Below are 18,236 nucleotides of genomic sequence, written 5' to 3' on the forward strand. Positions count from 1 at the left end.
TTCTATACAACTGTCATAAACTTATACATTTTAATTAAAGCTGCCCCAAACCCTAGTCATATAGTGTCCACATAGGAATTTGCCAAAAGGCTTAACTGTAAGTAAACCAACAATGAATAAATCCATGAATTGCCCACTGGGATTTATTTAACAAATTAACATTTGTGTGGAGATAATGAGGTTCTACAGTCTATAATAGTAAACAATGTTTTTATAAACCCATATTTTTAAAAGTAAAAAATGCTTTGTAGATGACTTATTTGGATATGATATTATTATAAATAATTAGATGCTATAAGACAATAAACTTCATGGCCATATCTCAAGCTGAATTCATATAAGGACTCATTTATATAACTAATTTGAAAAATAATTTTTTTGAACATGTTATCTATGTAAATCAAGATCTAATACTCTATCTGGGTGCAAAGATAAAATACATGTACTAAGAATACAGCAAGATCTGGACAAATGATTTGAATCAAACACTAAAAGTTGTGCTGTATCCACATGTAGTTCGGGATCCATTAACAGGACAGCAAAATCAATAGAGATTTGTCCTTGTGGATCCATTGCTGGTTGAGTAGATATTCATAGTCTGGAGTATCAAACTCTTTTTGGCTTAAATATTTCTAAAGATAAATATAAGAAAATCATCTGGTTGTAACCCAGTAATTTTTATTATCTTAATGAGAAAATTAACAAATTATAAAATCTTTATACAACTCATTTGTAAAAGAAAAGCTTCTTCCCTAAAGAAAATGGTATCTGTGTTACAAAAATACAATTACAGTGTCCTAATATCCTTTTACTTCACATTAATTCAATTTTCATTTGCATATTCAATGATGGTCCCAGTACTACAGTTTCTCCCACAACAATGGAATATACTCTACCATAAGGAGTAGCTTCTCCTAGGCAGAGTGAAAATATGTAGTAAGATCTGGTGCCTTTTTATTTCAATCAACTTGCTGAATTTTTTTTCAGAATTCTATTAAGTAGTTAGAATACCTTAATTATCAATTAGTCATAAGTTAAAAATATTTGTAGACATAAAGGCAAATTTAAAGAAATAGTAATGCTTTTACTATTAGGATGCAAATCAGAAACAGTTTGGTTCCTCTGAACTCCACTGAAAATGCTTCTTCATGTGGCTCTTTTCAGTTAGCATTATGCTAAATACTTCAAAAAATAAAATATGCAATAGAAGCAGTGAGAATTCCCAGTAAGACAGAAATTAACTGTGTAGGGGATGTGAAGATCATATGGATTAATTTTCCATTTGACTAAATTTGCATTTATTGTAGTAGAATTAAATGTGCATAAATTGCACTCTAATAGTTGCATACTGTCTTTTAGACTGATTTTTGGAATTTACAAATTATATTTTTATTATGCATTGGGGTTAATTTTTTCCCATGGGAACATGTTTTAAATATAATAGAACTAAGTAGAAAAATATGTTTTAATGTTCACTTATGCACTGTAGAAAATCCTTTTTGCAAACACAGCTATTGCGTAGTTTAATAAGAATTTCAAGTATATCTTAACATGTAGTAACCTGATATTTTCAAAGCATATTATACACTGTATTACAATACCAACAAAGTAGTTATAATTTGAGATAGGAATTATGATGCTATCAGGTGTAATGATACAGTATATTGATATTTAATTTTTTAATTTAACCTAATTTAACTTAATTTTTTAAATTTATTTATTTTGGGAGAGAGAGCTTGTGAGTGGACTAGGGGCAGAGAGAGAGAGAGAGAGAGGAAAGAGAGAATCCCAAGCAGGCCCCACACTGTCAGCACAGGGCCCGATGCAGGGCTCAAACCCATGGACCATGAGATTATGGTCTGAGCCAAAACCAAGAGTCAGACGCTTAACTGACTGAGCCAACCAGGTCCCCCTAATTTAATTTTCGAAAGCAAATGATGTTTAGAATTAGGCAAACTGTTTAATTAAAAAAGAACATGTAAAAGAATGAAACTGGACCATTTTCTTATACCATACACAAAAGTAAATTCAAAATGGATTAAAGATCTAAAAGTGAGACATGAAACATAAAAATCCTAGAGAAGAACACAAGCAGTACTCTATTTGTTATCAGCCACAGAAATTTCTTTCTAGATATGTGTCCTGAGGGCAGGGAAACAAAAGCAAAGATAAACTGTTGAGATTTCATCAAAATAGAAAAGCTTCTGCATATGAAGGAAACAATCAACAAAACTGAAAGGAAACCTACAGAATAGAAGAAGATATTTGCAAATGACATATCTGAGAAAGGTTAGTATCCAAAACCTATAAAGAACTTATTGAAACTCAACATCCAGGGGTGCCTGGGTGGCTCAGTCAGTTAAGTATCTGACTCTAGATTTTGACTCAGGTCATGATCTCAGTTTGTGAGTTCAAGCCCCATGTCGGGCTCTGCATTGAAAATGTGAAGCCTGCTGGGGATTCTTTCTCTCCCTCTATCTGTCCCTCTACTGCTTCCTCTCACTCTCTCTCACAATAAATAAATAAACATTAAGAAAAAAAACCTTCCATATCCAAAAAATGAATAATCCAACTAAAAAATGGGCAGAACACATTCTTCCAAATAAGACATCAAGATGGACAACAGACACATGAAAGCATGCTCAACATCACTGATCATCCGGAAAATACAAATCAAAATTACAATGAGATATTACCTTACACCTGTCAGAATGGCTAAAATCAATAACACAAAATACAAAGGTGTTGGTGAGGATGTGGAGAAAGGGTAACCCTCTTGCACTGTTGGTGAGAATGTAAACTGGTGCAGCCACTCTGGAAAACAGTTTCTCAAAAAGTTGAATATAGAACTACCCTACAATACAGCAATTGCACTACTGGATATTTCCCCAAAGAATAGAAAATTACTAATTCAAAGGGATACATGCACCCCAATGTATTATCTACAATATTATCTACAGTATTATCTACAATAGGAGTATTATCTACACTAGGCAAATTATGAAAACAGCCCAAATGCCCATCGACTGATGAATGGATAAAGAAGATGTAATATACACACACAATGAAATATTACTCAGCCACAAAAAGAATGAAATTTTGCCATTTGCAACAACATGGGTGGAGGTAGAGAGTACTATGCTAAGTGAAAGAAGTCAGTCCAAGAAAGATAAATACCGTATGAGTTCACTCATATGTAGAATTTAAGAAACAAAACAAAGGAGCAAAGGGGGGGGGGGAAGAGGGAGAGGTAAATCAAGAAAAAGCTATTATCTATAAAGGACAAACTGATGGTTACCAGAGGGGAGGTGAATGGAAGGTGGAATAGGCATGGGGATTAAGGAGGGCACTTGTTGAGATGAGCACCATGTGTTATATGGAAGTGTTGAATCACTATATTGTACACCTGAATGCTAACTAACTGGAATTTAAGTAAATTAAAAAAAAAATCTCTACCTTGAAAAATCAAAATTAAATAAAATTAAAATAAAGAAGAACAGATTTTGGAGACAAACATATAAGGCTTATAAAACTGGTGTTACTTAATCATTCTAAGCCAGCATCAGAATACCTATGAACACTGAGCCCTGATACATGGCAGGCACTCAACACGTGATAATGATCAGTACCATTGCTAATTTTGTGACTAGAACTTCACTAATGAATTTAGAACAAACGCTACTGATTGTGGTGAATTAACAATTATATTTAACTTGTGTTTATGTATTCTTTATTAAGACATCAGGAATTATATCTGTACCATTAAGTATTTTCTTTATGTTTTTCACATATAAGGAAAAATGCAAATTATTTTAATATACAGTGACATTCACATATTTACCCAGTGTTGATGGCATACAAGTTCCTCCATTTTGACAGTAGTTGCTACAGTGATTGACTTCACATCTGTCTCCTGAATAACTAGGCCAACAGTGACACCTCAAATTACCCTTCTCATTTAAAAGGCATCTTCCTCCATTTTCACAAGTCAGTTTGCATGAATCATCTGGTTGTAAGAAGAAATGTACAAATTAGCATGCTATTCAACGGATGGTAGAGTAAGGACAATTTAAATAAATAAAAATTAAATATTAGGATCTACTTTTTTAAATAAAATTCTCCAAATAAATACCTCTACTATAAAAGTAGAAGAAACAAAATAGTATAAACACTATCTGAAAACAGAGAAATAGATGTTAACCACTGTTGAAGGTTGAATACAAATATTGAATTAACTGTTATCCTTCAGGCGTAAAGAATTATCAATCGTTTCTTATATCTATTAAAACTCTAACAAAACAAACTGAAACTTCCTAAAAATATAATATTTTATAAGCAATGCATTTTCTTTGTGATATAAGCAAACATGGCCTATTTTTAGGACTATTTGATATTTAAACAAACTAAAATATGTAGGATAAATTTAGAGTATATATACATATGTATATATATATATACACACACACATATAATTTGTGGTCTAGAAAAACATTTAAATGAAAGTATATTCTTTGATATACATCCTTATTAACTATGTATAAACAACTTAAAACTAAAAGTCACTTAGATTTGGTAAAAGAGGTTGATAAAACAGTGTCAGAAACATTTCCATATGTAAAATTTCCATATGGAAAATGATTAGGCACCGTCTGTCTACTTAATACATTTTGGTTGAGGATAAGAAAGGATAGTCATTTCCTTGGGTTGCAAAATTATTTTTAAAAATATGATGAGTCTGATTTATGATAAGAATTGGTTTGGAATAATTTTTCAGGTTATTTTTCTATGTGTGCTAACATGGCCTTGCTCCATTAGAAACACTGCTTTACTTAGGGCAGGCCATAATGCCCTATGGAACACAAATGATTGAGAATACTGTAAGAAGCATTCGGCTCTAGAATATGTCTTCTACTAGAGTCATGCCTCTTTTATAGTGAAGTAAGGTCAAATCAAAATAGCCTGTATTCCTTATTCAAGATATATTGGCCCATACATAGTAGAAGCTTTAATGTATCACTGCAATAATCATAAAAGCACCGTAAAGAACCTCAGTGACTTCAAATTAAAAAAAAAGAAGATTCAAATATCATATCCATTGTCATCAATAGAGACTATTTATCAGCTGTACTAGACAATTCTGAGACTTGCCTCATTGTAAAGCAAAGAGTTTAATATAGAGGTTGAGTTCTCAAGAAAGATCTAGAATGGAATTATAGGCTTTCTTAGTTTAAAATTCACCCAAACATTTCTAATTCATTCAGCATAAAAGATCCTAATTGGAGCTGTGAATGTAAACAGTGAAGATAAATATTTAAGGCATTATGATCACAGTTAAGATTATTATGTGGGGAGTTCATTTTCACCTGTAAATGTTCTAAGTAAACTACATAGATATTCAAAATCTAGGGGTGCCTGGGTGGCTCAGTCGATTAAGCATCCGATTTCAGCTCAGGTCATGATCTCACAGTTCATGAGTTCAAGCCCCACTTTGGGCTCTGTGCTGACAGCTCAGAGGCTGCAGACTACTTCGGATTCTGTGTCTCCCTCTCTCTCTCTTCCCCTTCCCTGCTTACACTCTGTCTCTCTCTCTCAAAAATAAATAAACATTAAAAAATTAAAAAAAAAAGCCAAAATCTCTACATGTTAGGACAAGTGCATTTCTACAATGGGCCTCGTAGGCAACAGAAATTTTAAAATATAACACTGTTTGATGAAATAGAAGTGGAGTTTCAAAACCTAACTGTAATAGTTTTATAATGAAAAAGAAGGCTGCTTTTGCCAATAACTAAATCACCCCTAGAAGCCAAGCTCCAGCAATTATAATCAACTATAGGAAAGAGCAGGTGAATACTTTTCCAAGAATGAGTAGCATTTGAATTTCAAATTTCTTACATGAAGATTAAAAATATTCAGTGTCTCATCATTTAACAATAGCAGCTAGAGAAAGACAAGTAATTATAAGGAGCAGAAAACTTGGCTGTATCAAATGTTAATGTCAGGAAAAAATTAATTGGCATTTATCTACACCAATCAATAATTCTGAAATCTCCTTATTTATATTCTTAACTGAGGTGGTCCAAGCTGTCTGCTACCAAGACTCATATGCATAGAGGCCAATATGAATATTTTTAACACTCTGATTATTTAAAATGTAAGATTTTCTTTTAAATTACAAAATGAGCTTTTAGGAGGTACCTGGAATCATGTCTTTCAATCAGATCTGAAAGAGTAAAACTGAAATTTCTTAAAAAGTTTTAGATCTTGAATAAGTGCATAGTTAGACAAACATGCTTTCTCATTCTAAACATAAAACTATAAAATTTGGTGATGTAATATAGCGAAAAACCTGCTTCATTTTCCTACCTACTTCATGATAGATTTATCTTAGAGTGCTGTGTGCCTACTTTTTGCAAAGCATGGTACTAGGCAGTTTATATATGTCCTTTCCAGTATTTTCAGTGACTCTGGACGTGGAAAATACAGGTGACATAGAGGCACTGGGGTGTGCTGTGTGACAGTTAAGAGTGTAGAATGCCTAGGTTCACCTTGGGATGACAATCAACTGAGCCTCTCCATGTTTTAGTTTCCTAATCTATAAAAATAGGGGGTAATGATAATACTATCATTGGGGATCTCGGGGGAATTAAATACAATAATATACATATACTTACATTGTGCTTTGCTCATAAACCTTAAAAATATTTATTATTACTACAACTAGTAGTAATATTTATTGTTAATCTAATTTATACAGGAGAAATGGAGACTAAGGGAAGGCAGGGTCACATAAATTAGTTAAGTGATAGATCTTGGCCTAAAACAAAGCTCGACCTCAGATCTACCCCAGGCCAACCTCTTCCTGTATATTTGTTGGCTTACTGGATAAATAAACGTGGATTATTAGATAAATTATTTACACTAAGCAAAGAAGAAAAAAGGAGTGTTATGTAGAAGAGATATTAATGTCGAGTTATATAGGGAAAACAGCAAAAAGTATAGGCAACTTGACCATAAAAACAACACTGATAACATCTGAATCTATGTAAAAGTCACATTGGTGGCATTAGTAGAATACTTCTGTGCAGAATCTTAATCTCTCTCTGAGGGGTCTCTAATACAGGTAGACACAGTACATAGGGGGCACCTGTGAGATCATTGGTTAAGAGTGTATGTGGAACTAGTAAAAATGTGGCACATCTCCTCACAAGGATAGACTGATATTTAAAAAAAAATCTATTTCTGAGAGGTTAAAGAGAAATATGTGGCGACACATAGTTTACCTACGTGACCATGTCAGAGCAGCTAGTGAAAAATGTGCCTAATAACATTTGAAAATGTTCATGTAATTCTCTTACTTGACCATCACAGTTGAGATCACAGCTACTCTGGTTGGAAAGATAATCAATAAAAAGAAAGGGTGCATTCTAGTGCCAGTGACAGCTTCCTTTTCAAGAACTGGCACTAAAGTACTCATCCAAAATACCAATCATGACTTACAATTAGCTCTCTGTTAAGAAAGTTCTAACCTTGCCACCCACAACAGTACTTCACACATGCTACACCCTAACTAAAATAAATGACTCACTATTTTCTTTACATGCCTTATTTTCGTGACTTTTCAGTTCCTCTGTCTTAATGTTCTGATCCCTCATTCCCACTTAATCTGAATCCCATCTGTCTTTACAGACCTTGTTCTAAGGTCATATTCTACAGAAAACTGTAATCGATTCTCTAACTGGATGATCATCTGAATTCTCACAGTAGTTTTAACTCTGTCTCTTCTGTACCATGTATCTCAATTGACGCAAACATCTATCTATTCATCATTTCACCTTTACATCCTCTTCAGCTTTGCATATCCAATGCTTAAAGAATATATATTAAATGAAAGAGCTGTGATAGTTTTAGACACTTACAGTATCGTAAAGGTAAAAGTCTTCCGATTGTATGTAACTCCCAGGAGACAACAATGAGAACATGATATGGGTGTAGACATGTTTACTAAGGGCAAAGGCACAGTGTTTACATGAGGAGTTCCAACAGAGAAAAATATAGCAGGTAGAAAACCCTGCTATGAAGAGATCCTAAGTGTATCTCAGTGGAAAATGTTGTGATCCTCAAGGGATTTTGGAGCCCTATATTTTTGTCTGTGTCATAAAATATACTGAGTGTTAATTTTCTTTTCACTTAATAGCAATTTGGTTTTCCATTATGGTTAATGTCTTGATTATGAGGGAACTTAACGTCAGTTTACCTGGATAACTGAGAGACATCTCTTCAATACTATTTTGGTTTTTGATTTTTGTTATTTTATTTTTGATTTTTTGCTTTTTTATTACTTATAAGCATCTGAAATAATGTTTCACTTTTTACAATGTTTGCTTTAATGTTAATGTAGCTTCTAAAATATGAGTTCTAAGACTGAATAAATCTTGTCAGTTTTGTTTCAAAATTAGTCCTTAGTTTCTAAATTAGTGTTATGTTTTGCTCATAAGCCCTCAAAATATTTATTAGTATTATTAGTAGTATGTATTGTGAATCAAATTTTACACGGAAGAGACTACAACTTCATTTCTTATCCTCAGTTTGTAAATTAGTGTTTGGTGCATGGAAGTTGTTCACCATGAATCTGATGAATGAATAAATCTTAAAATGGCTGGGTTTAACCTAATAACAAAATGGCATCCTGGGAAATATCATAATCCTCGCTGGTAAAAGAGCTATATAAAAGTATCTTGATTTGGCATTTGACTTCAAAGTTCTTAATCTAGTCTTAAATGTATAGCAAGTGCTCCGTGCAGCTCTGTGAATAAATGAGGAATAAATTGATAGAAAGTCATCATCAGAGAGAGTAGTTTACATAGGCATTCCAGAACCAATGATATGAAGGCAGCTATACTGATGATTGAGTAGCTAATTCTGTTCAGTTTCAATAGCTGTGAAAATTTATCATACAAATTAATTCATTATTTACAGAATAATAAAGTTTACCTACCTAACAGGCTGTCATCATTGCAAGTACCATTAATCAAGTATTTTCCTTCTGGGCACACACAGGTGGCTCCAAAAGGATTCAGCAAACACAGGAAGTCACACACTAAGTCCAAGCATGGATTGGGTACTGATTAAAACAAAAGAAAACAAAGAAATTAATAACTATAAGTACAATAGGCTTCAAAAATGTAAAATTTAACAAGGTGAAAGGATGCAGTAGCAATGTTGAAAAGACATCCTGTCAAATTGCTTTTCGGTGTATGTCCTTTCAATGTTACCATTCTCCTTTATACGTAAAGAGAAAGTGTTAACCAACATCCATCCATAATTTACCCTGATTTACATTTCTTCTCTCCCAAGAGAGAAGAAAGTATTCAAATATATGCTTTGTCACTCTTCCATCTGATGTATTTTTGGTAAAAGAGTTGCTCTGAGATACCGAAGTACAGTTTGGGTCTACGTAAAACAAATCCAGCCAACCGAAGTCTTGAGGGACCTAATACTCATTTTAGATAGCTTCAGAACTGCTGAACAGACAGAAACAACTTCCCCCTCGTACTTACAAAGACTTATAACCCATATGTACTTGTTCAAAACACAAACAGAGGATATGACTTTTTTTTTTCCTCAACACCACATTTAACATGGTTTCCTTTACATCAGGTTGAAGCTTATGTGCATGTAAATGTCTGCCACATTTATTTTTGTCTAAATTTCTCACCAATTAGCATCTTCTGCAGTCATAACTTACTCCACAGCTCTCCTTAGAGGATCTGTCGTTAGAATGACTATGAAAATGGCTTTCACTCTGTTAGAACCACTACTCAAACACCTATTATACTTAGGGCAGAGTTTTATTTGTTTATGTAGTTTTTACGAAGGTGGTAATATTTGACTATGAATAAGAATCAAACAGAACTAGAGAATGATAGAGAGTGTACTCATATTCACCTTGGAACTAAATATGTCAGATCACAGGTAAAAAGCAATAAAACCTTGGATAGCATTTCAGAAAGTTCTTAGGGGGCTATGTACTATTTTAATCTGTTTCTAGAACTGATTTAGATAATTACCAATTGTTGCCTTTCCAGATAATTGTACCGAATGAGGTAAATATCTTTTTATTTGCCATAAACATTATCAACAAATCTTACACAGTTTCTTGAAGTGTAAACTCATACATAAAGACATTATTTCAGCCACTTTTTTTTTTCTACTTTGTTCTTCAATATATTTGGTAGTTGTGTTTGGAACATATCTTTCAAGATAATTACATCAACCATTTACCTATTCCTTTCTAGGAGGGAAAGTAACAATAAAAAAGTCACAATCAGAGAAAATATAACCCTTGAAAGCAGTACTCCTAGGATGATTTTAAAGATGGAATGTTGATGTTATGATTGTTATTGGTTATCAGTAACAAGAGTCAAAATGGCTAATGATGTATTTCACTACTTGCATGGTTTATATATAGACTCACAGGTTTTATTATGACTTTTAGAAAAATAGAAGGAAACTTTTCTTTTAAATAACCAAGTCAATTCTAATTTCAAGGAAACACAGTCCAACACAAAATAAACTTTTGTACCATTTATATCTTCACTGTAGTGATTTAAAACATTTAGTGACTTCAAAATTAAAGTTACTTAACTCTTGGGATTAAGACATTAAAAGAGTTAAAATATTTTAAAATACTGTCTTCTGAGAGTCATATGGAAAAAAATTCACCAATATCAAAAACAGTATAAAATATACTTACAGTCTAGCTGTTTATAGCGATGAGATATCAAAACACCTTTCGTTTTATCAACATCTAAAGCTAGGTACTCTACTGAACCATGGCCAAATTTTTGTACTCGAAATACACCATTTTTAGGTCCTGCTCCATATATATAATCTTCAAAGATATCAATCCTATGTGGATGTAACAAGCCTAGAATTTTTAAAAGATAGAGTTATAAAAGTTGCAATGTAAATAAATGCTTGGACTTAACACCAATTTTATTTAAGATCACGTAGAAAATTTTATTACTGTGGTTTAAAAAAATTTCAGAATTATAATGTTTTTACTATTAGCTGAAAAGTTGTCATAATTAATTTCTTTGCAGTACGAATATATGAGATACTAAACACATCACTCACAACATAAAAAAAAAAAAACATTTCTATCATCACTTTAACCATCTGCAGCCCCACAAAGCATTTGCTGGGGGCTTACTATATGCAGAGTCATCTCTCTGTACAGTTTGCAGACAAAAGAAAAGCTACAGGCCAGCCTTATCCATTGTACACAATTAGGAAGCTCACAAAATTCTGAATTTGTGTTCTAGATCAACTTAATGATCAAATTAGATTGCCTGAATGACAAAAAGAAAAGAAGAGAAAAAGGCATTACTATTGTTGTTTTGAAATGGGATCAAGAAAAGAACCTGGCAAATAGCAATGGTGCACATGACGAGTGTGGCTAACAATAATAGAGGGCATCATTTTTCCCATTGTAAGAAATAACTGTTACTTTAAGAGGTTTTATGAAAAGAATTAATCTAACTTTTGATACTGAAATTTATAACAAGCAAAATGACATTTATATTTTAATTATTATCTAGAGGCTGTAAAACATAAAATGCTTTTTTAAAAACTTATATATGCTACTTCAATGTACTTAAGCTGTAAAGGTCAACTTTATTGTAATCAGGTGTAATATGGAATTTTTTTGTCTGTCTAGGGCTATCACAGAAAAAACACACATTAGGCAAAGGCACAATGAAAGTTCAATTTAATTATTTTTCTTTCAACTTCTCTGCTTTTGTTAAAAAAACCAAGAAGCAGAGCTATATTCAGTATATGTAATATATACATATAAAAACTTCAAGTCCATATGATAAACAATTTGTGGTAAATAAGAGAAGAAGTTGTGGTGGATAAGGGAAAAATAAACCAGAAGGGAAAGAAATTAAATTCACCAGAAAGAACTGAGATTGCCGGGCAAAGAAAGTGGGAGAAAAAAAAGAATAAAATATAGGAGGTAGTCACAGAGGCAGGAATAAGAAAGGGTACCACAAAAGAAGAGCACAGGTAGATTCTGCACTCACTGGAGGTAGAGGTAAGTTATTTTTACACACTGCTTTTCTCTTGAATGCAATAATTGTTACAGTGATGCTTTATTATATACAATCATTCATTTTTAAAAGGCATTTTATTTTAATTCTTTTTTGAGAGAGAGGGTGCAAGTGAGCGAGGGGCAGACAGAGAAAGACTCCCACAAGGGGTAGAGAGAGAGAGAGAGAGAGAAGAAGTGGAGTTCCCCCTGGGCTCAAGTTCACCCAAAGTGGGGCACGAGCTCACCTGATGTGGGATTCGAACATACAAACTGTGAGATCATTACCTGAGTCAAAGTCAGAGGCTTAACGATTAAGGCACCCAGGTGCCCTACAATAATTCATTTCTGCTTGCTGTCACTGCAATTTGAAATAAAAACTTGTGTTCAGAGGCACTAATGTTGATTAACTCAAGTGTTCTGCCCAGAATGTAATATCTACAGAAGGAACAGAATGAGTATTTTCTGAATCTGAGAAGCAATGGACCATGTTTGTCCTAGGCTAAGTTCTTCTGGCCTGGCCTCTTTGTTCTTCTACTGGGAATAAAAGTTTTAATCCATAGTAAGAGCAACAACTTGTAAGGAAAAAGAAATTGAGGAAACTCAGAACGTAAACCTTTCATATTTATATTTACATATCAGTACTTAATATACTCAATAATAATTAAAGACAAAACAAAAGCACTTCACAAACCTTGTTTGCTGCTGACAGAGACTACTGAATCAGAGCCATCATACAGAACACTGCCAATAACAGAAAGCTCAAGGTCAGCCCAGTATATTCGTTCACTAAAATGATCCACAGCCAGACCTACAAAATCAATACATAAGGATAAATAAACAAAAATAAATGTGAAATTATTTAAAATTATATTTCTGCTTCTTAATATATAATTATGATGGATATTTTTCTTCATATATCAAAGAAATTACCCAGTCTACATTATGGTACTATAGAAATTAGAAAAAAAAATGAATAACTAATCTTTATCTGAATTAAATGTGGATAGCTTACCTAGAATTTAATTAGCTATAGTAAAAATTTTCCTTCCTATATGAAAAGTTACCCTAAATATCCTTCATTTCCACACTTACTGGTTTCCTAATTATGGCTATTTTCTAAAAAAACCTTTTCCATATTTTAGTTTTTATCTTTTTAGTATATACAGAATTAACTAATCATTTAAACCACTTATCTAACCTTTATTTAAAATAACTCAGGGTGTGGGGCTCCTGGGTTGCTCAGTCGGTTAATCATCTGACTTTGGCTCAGGTCATGATTTGTTAGTTCAAGCCCCAGGTTGGTCTCAGGCTCAGAGCCTGGAGCCTGCTTTGAATTCTATGTCTCCCTCTCTCTCTGCCCCTGCCTCTCTCTCTCTCTCAAAAATAAATAAACATTAATTTTTTTAATTTAAAATAATTCAGTGTAATTAGTTATATTTTGGATATCCTCATGAAGGTATGTTTCTCAAATATAAAAGGTTCATGGGCTTAATCATAAGACATTTTCACCCATTAGGAGTTGGCCTATGGTATTGTGAGACACCTGTGTGCATACTAAAGTTTAAACTGACTGAAGATTGATGGTTATAGTAGAGAAGAATGAATGACAAATTCCGTAATTAAGGTTCTAGTTGTGCTTACACTTTTTCACTCGAATCATTAATTTTCTTTGGGACTGCTTGTCTTTATTTTTATCATCAGTATCTGTTAGTGAATAACAATCGACTAAAATAAGATGTGGTAAAAAATAATGTTTTTTCTACTTATTCAGGTTTTTGTTTTTTTATTTCATAATGTTACTGGAGTCCAGACAGTATCCTCTTGCAAAAATATCGACAGAATGCTTTCTGTCTTAAGTAAACTTCCTTCAATATAGAAAAGTAAGATCTATAACATATAAATTGTACAGTTAGTCTTCACTGTTATAGATATTTAATTTTTGTGACTAGTCTGTATATATGATGTATTAAATTATAAAAACTGTACAATGAAACTAAAATACCTTTGGCAGCTGAAAGTTAGATAGCTTTCTTAATCAGAACATTCAATAAATAACTGAGATACACTTCAATGGCAATGCAACTGAATGAAAGGTATTGTTGAATTTGTGGTAATTGGATTCCTCTGTAGACAGTCCAAGAGTTAACAATCAGAGTGAAAAATAAACAAATAAACTCATGGTGAAGATAATTCAAGAATATTTTTTTAGTTGTTTGTAGATCTAGTCTGAATGTAATCAAATCAAATATAAATATTGCTTCTTGAGTATAATATAAAGATGTACTATGCCCAATCAGTCTCTAAGAAATGACTTAGCAATTAAAACAAGTGGCCCATGTTTTACTAGTTTCTACTCGATGACTGATTTGCTATTTGGAGTCATGTTGGAAGTTATGATTTTGCTTCTTCATGTATAACTATGGGCGACATGAACCATAAAATGACCCAGTTTCCTTCTGCCACCATTATATTTCAGAACAGTTGTCTAAGAAGGATTAAAAGACTTTTTTCTTTCTCTTTCACCAATGTGATACAATAAAGAAGTAGATTTTCAAAAGCTGTCCCCACAATTGTCCTTCACTTTTGGATATTAAATTTGTTAATATCCAATTTGTTAACTGTGGGAAAGACAACAAAGGGTGTGTAATACAGTCTAATTACCAATATTATTGCTTCAGATTCAGCAGCAGTAAGACAGTTTTCAAAAGTATCATATATTGCATTGTTAGTCTAGGCTTGTCCAAGACAAACCCATCTTTATCAGCTCTGGTCACATATTGTGCTATTGGATGGAATTACATCTAGATAAAAATTATATAACAAAGCTTTCAGATGAGTGGGATTTATATTCCAAAAAATCCACAAATCGATGATTTTGATTTTTCCTTAAGCCCTTTAATAAAAGAGATAGTCTTTTAAATTAAAAAGTTAATAAAGGAATCAACTAACTTTTCTTGTTATAGACATGAGAGTGAAGTTTATATGAAAGAACAAGTTCATTTCTATCTTTAAAATATCACATCTCCTTTTTGTCTTTAATAAAGTACTGATAATAAAACAGAAAAAAAAATCAATTCCCAAGAAAGTCATTTTTATCTGAACTGGGAATGATGGATATTTGCAACCAAGTCTGTGTAAGTACAGAAAATTTAAAATAAAATGTCACTTTGTTCTAATCAAGTATTATGGAATCACAATTTGGAAGGCTTTTAAAAGATAAAGACATGGGCTCACTAAGTTTTACGAATATATGATAAAGGCCCTATTCATATAGTCATTTTCTTAACTTCTCCCATGATGTCAAGACTATTATTACATTTTAGGGATTTTTGAATCTCACTTTTGTTGAACTCTGAAAATTTCCAAGACCTTCCCACTAGTTCCTCTATATCCACTATAGTCTTAAAAAAAAAGAAAGAAAGAAAAGAAAAAGAAAATGGAAATGGTCAAAGCAAAATCTTATGAGAACCGACAATACCAATGGGATATTTGAGAAGACTTGAAGAAAGTAATAAATTAAAATCACTGTGTTCTCAGAAATAGAGAAAAAGATTACATACATTCTGCATTAAAGGAAAGTCAACATTTGTAAGTTAGTACTAACCAGCAAGTGTGCACTACCATATTCTTGATTTAAGAGGTGATAAAAAGGGTTCAAAAACTGAAAATATTTACCACTATGTGAAATTTATTTTTTAATTGTTAAAACTATTTTTTGAGATAGATTTCTTACTTCCAGTCTTAGATTCCAAACTAAAGTTACAAACACATGCGAGCGCGCGTGCGCGCGCGCGCGCACACACACACACACACACACACACACACACACACCCTTATCTGAGTGTGAGTAAAATAAATGCATCAAGAAATTCCAAAATAGTCCTAAGTTCTATCCATTTTATTTAATTATATACCTTTTGTTGTATAATAGAAAATAATTTACAGATTGAATGAATAATTATAACTAGTTCAGGGCCAGTATGTAATTCTTTAATTTCTCAGAAACTGTCATGATTTGGGGGAAGCTAAAGGCAACATAAATAAGCTTCTAGGTATCAAATAATATGTATCTAAATAAAAAACATGTAATCTTACATGCCTTCTTACTGGAGGGAGAGCTGGAAAGTATCCTCCCTGACACATCATTCATTAACCCAATATATATTCATAAGACACCTCCCTTGTACTATACACTGTCAGGTACTAGGTATGTAGCAAAGAACAAAACGGATCATGTTCCTACTCTCATGGAGTATGAAGTTCAACTACCACACAATTGACTGAATCAGAAGATAGATTATGTCCTTTGTTGTTAATATTGTGCCTAATAAAATAAGACAAGTGTGTCGTTTGTTAAAAGAGGCCATAAAACCACACCATGGGTTAGAATGTTAAAAATTGTAGGCATTCATCTCTTCATTCATTCAATACATAATTATTCTTAAGCACACACTAATTACGGACACTGTAATATTCTTCAATGTGCATAGGAATACCGGTAATAATTTTGATTTAAATTATTTATGGTCTGATTGGGTGGGTACACAGAATATACATTAAAGAGTTCACGTTCTACTGTATCATTAAAGTAGTAGATGATGAAGTATCAACTATGGAGATAACGAGTGCTATGAAAGCCCAAAGAATTGAGGTATTCCCATCATGATTTTGTAAAGTATGTAATGGTAGGGCTGGTAGTGAGCAAATACAGGTCTAGCTAAGTGGTGGGCTAACTGTTCAATTGGATTGTACAATTCTAACCCTGGAATACACAGGGGTTACCTAAAGGGATAGAGATAAGCTCACATCTATTCTATTGCTGTTCGATCCTGCAGATATCCTGTGTACCCTATTAAAGTACAGATATGAACAAATGTATTACATCTCAGTGCATGCATTCATTCATGGATTCATAAAGGAAAGGTAGCATTTCCAATAAACCCAAAATGTAAAGAACAACATGTTGCACTTGGAGGGTAACAGAGGTATTATTATAGTTACTGATTTCAATATAATAACCTTGGAGTCAGGGAAAATATTTAGAAACATATGCCAAGAAAAAAAGAGAGAGAAAAAATAGGTACAAACAAGTCTTGAGATGTTTCTGGGAAGACAAATAATGAACTTACTTCCACAGAGGAATATCTCATAGGGTACACATGCCTCTCTCCATATAATGTGTACATATACATAATAGATGCAGAACAATGACTTATTGCCAACTTTTCATTATACCTTTCTAGTAATATGCTGTTTATGAAACCTAATTATCTATTATTTCCTAAAGATCTCATGAGATTTGTTCTTGATTCATTTTTATATCAATAACATTTAGCATGACAATACTCAAGAGTTATTAATCCCTGTAAAGATAACATTTGAGATGTTTCTGCCTGACAGAATAAAATCCTGCCTATGAATACAAAACCAGCATTTCCAATATTAAGAAAGCCACTTATGAAGCAGGTGGGCATGAAGTAAAGTATAGGTTTTTATATGTGGCTTGTGGATTTTTAAAAATCTTACAGAATTCAAATTGATATGCCATAAGAAAATGAATCAAATTAACAAAATATACTAAATGACATTTTTAAATGAATAAAAATAATTATCAGTGTTAGGAAATTATGATGGATGTTACATAGAATACATATATAAGGTTTTAGCATATATTTGCTTTAAGTGTATTTATTTATTTTGAGAGAGAGGGAGATAGAGAGGGAGAAAGAGAATCCCAAGCAGGCTCCGTGCCATCGGCACAGAGCCCCACACAGGGCTCGATCTCATGAATCCTGAGATCATGACCTAAGATGAAATCAAGAGGTAGATGCTTAACCGACTGAGCCACCCAGCACCCCTAGCATATGATTGTTTTTATAATTATTCTTAGCCTCTTAGATATTCAGGGAATTATATTCATCAATTTACATTGATTTACATCTGATTTAAATTGTTATGAATTCTCTATAAGGTAGATATTATCATCTACATTTTACAAATGAGAAATTTGATGCTCAAAACTTTATGCAGGCTGCTCAGTTTTAACTCAAGCCTATATAAATGGCAGACTTAAGCTCTTTCTGCTGCTGTATATTTTCTTTGTGCAAGTCATTATAGTATGCCCAATAAGGTGTACCGTAGT

The 18,236-nt window shown here is 32.7% G+C and overlaps 1 protein-coding gene across 1 annotated transcript in view; it reads right to left on the reverse strand.

Annotated features, from left to right (window-relative positions):
• The window catches only part of LRP1B (LDL receptor related protein 1B), a 1,866,249-nt gene that overhangs the window by 79,920 nt on the left and 1,768,093 nt on the right, over nucleotides 1–18,236 (reverse strand). Inside the window, exons 80-83 of the mRNA XM_042994392.1 lie at nucleotides 12,786–12,902; nucleotides 10,754–10,927; nucleotides 8,996–9,121; nucleotides 3,842–4,006 (exon numbers count right to left, since the gene is read on the reverse strand). Of these exons, the coding sequence (XP_042850326.1) occupies nucleotides 3,842–4,006; nucleotides 8,996–9,121; nucleotides 10,754–10,927; nucleotides 12,786–12,902 (582 nt within the window). The remainder of the gene's footprint in view (nucleotides 1–3,841; nucleotides 4,007–8,995; nucleotides 9,122–10,753; nucleotides 10,928–12,785; nucleotides 12,903–18,236) is intronic.

This window comes from Panthera tigris, chromosome C1 (assembly GCF_018350195.1).
Source record: "Panthera tigris isolate Pti1 chromosome C1, P.tigris_Pti1_mat1.1, whole genome shotgun sequence".
Taxonomy (NCBI): Eukaryota; Metazoa; Chordata; class Mammalia; order Carnivora; family Felidae; genus Panthera; species Panthera tigris.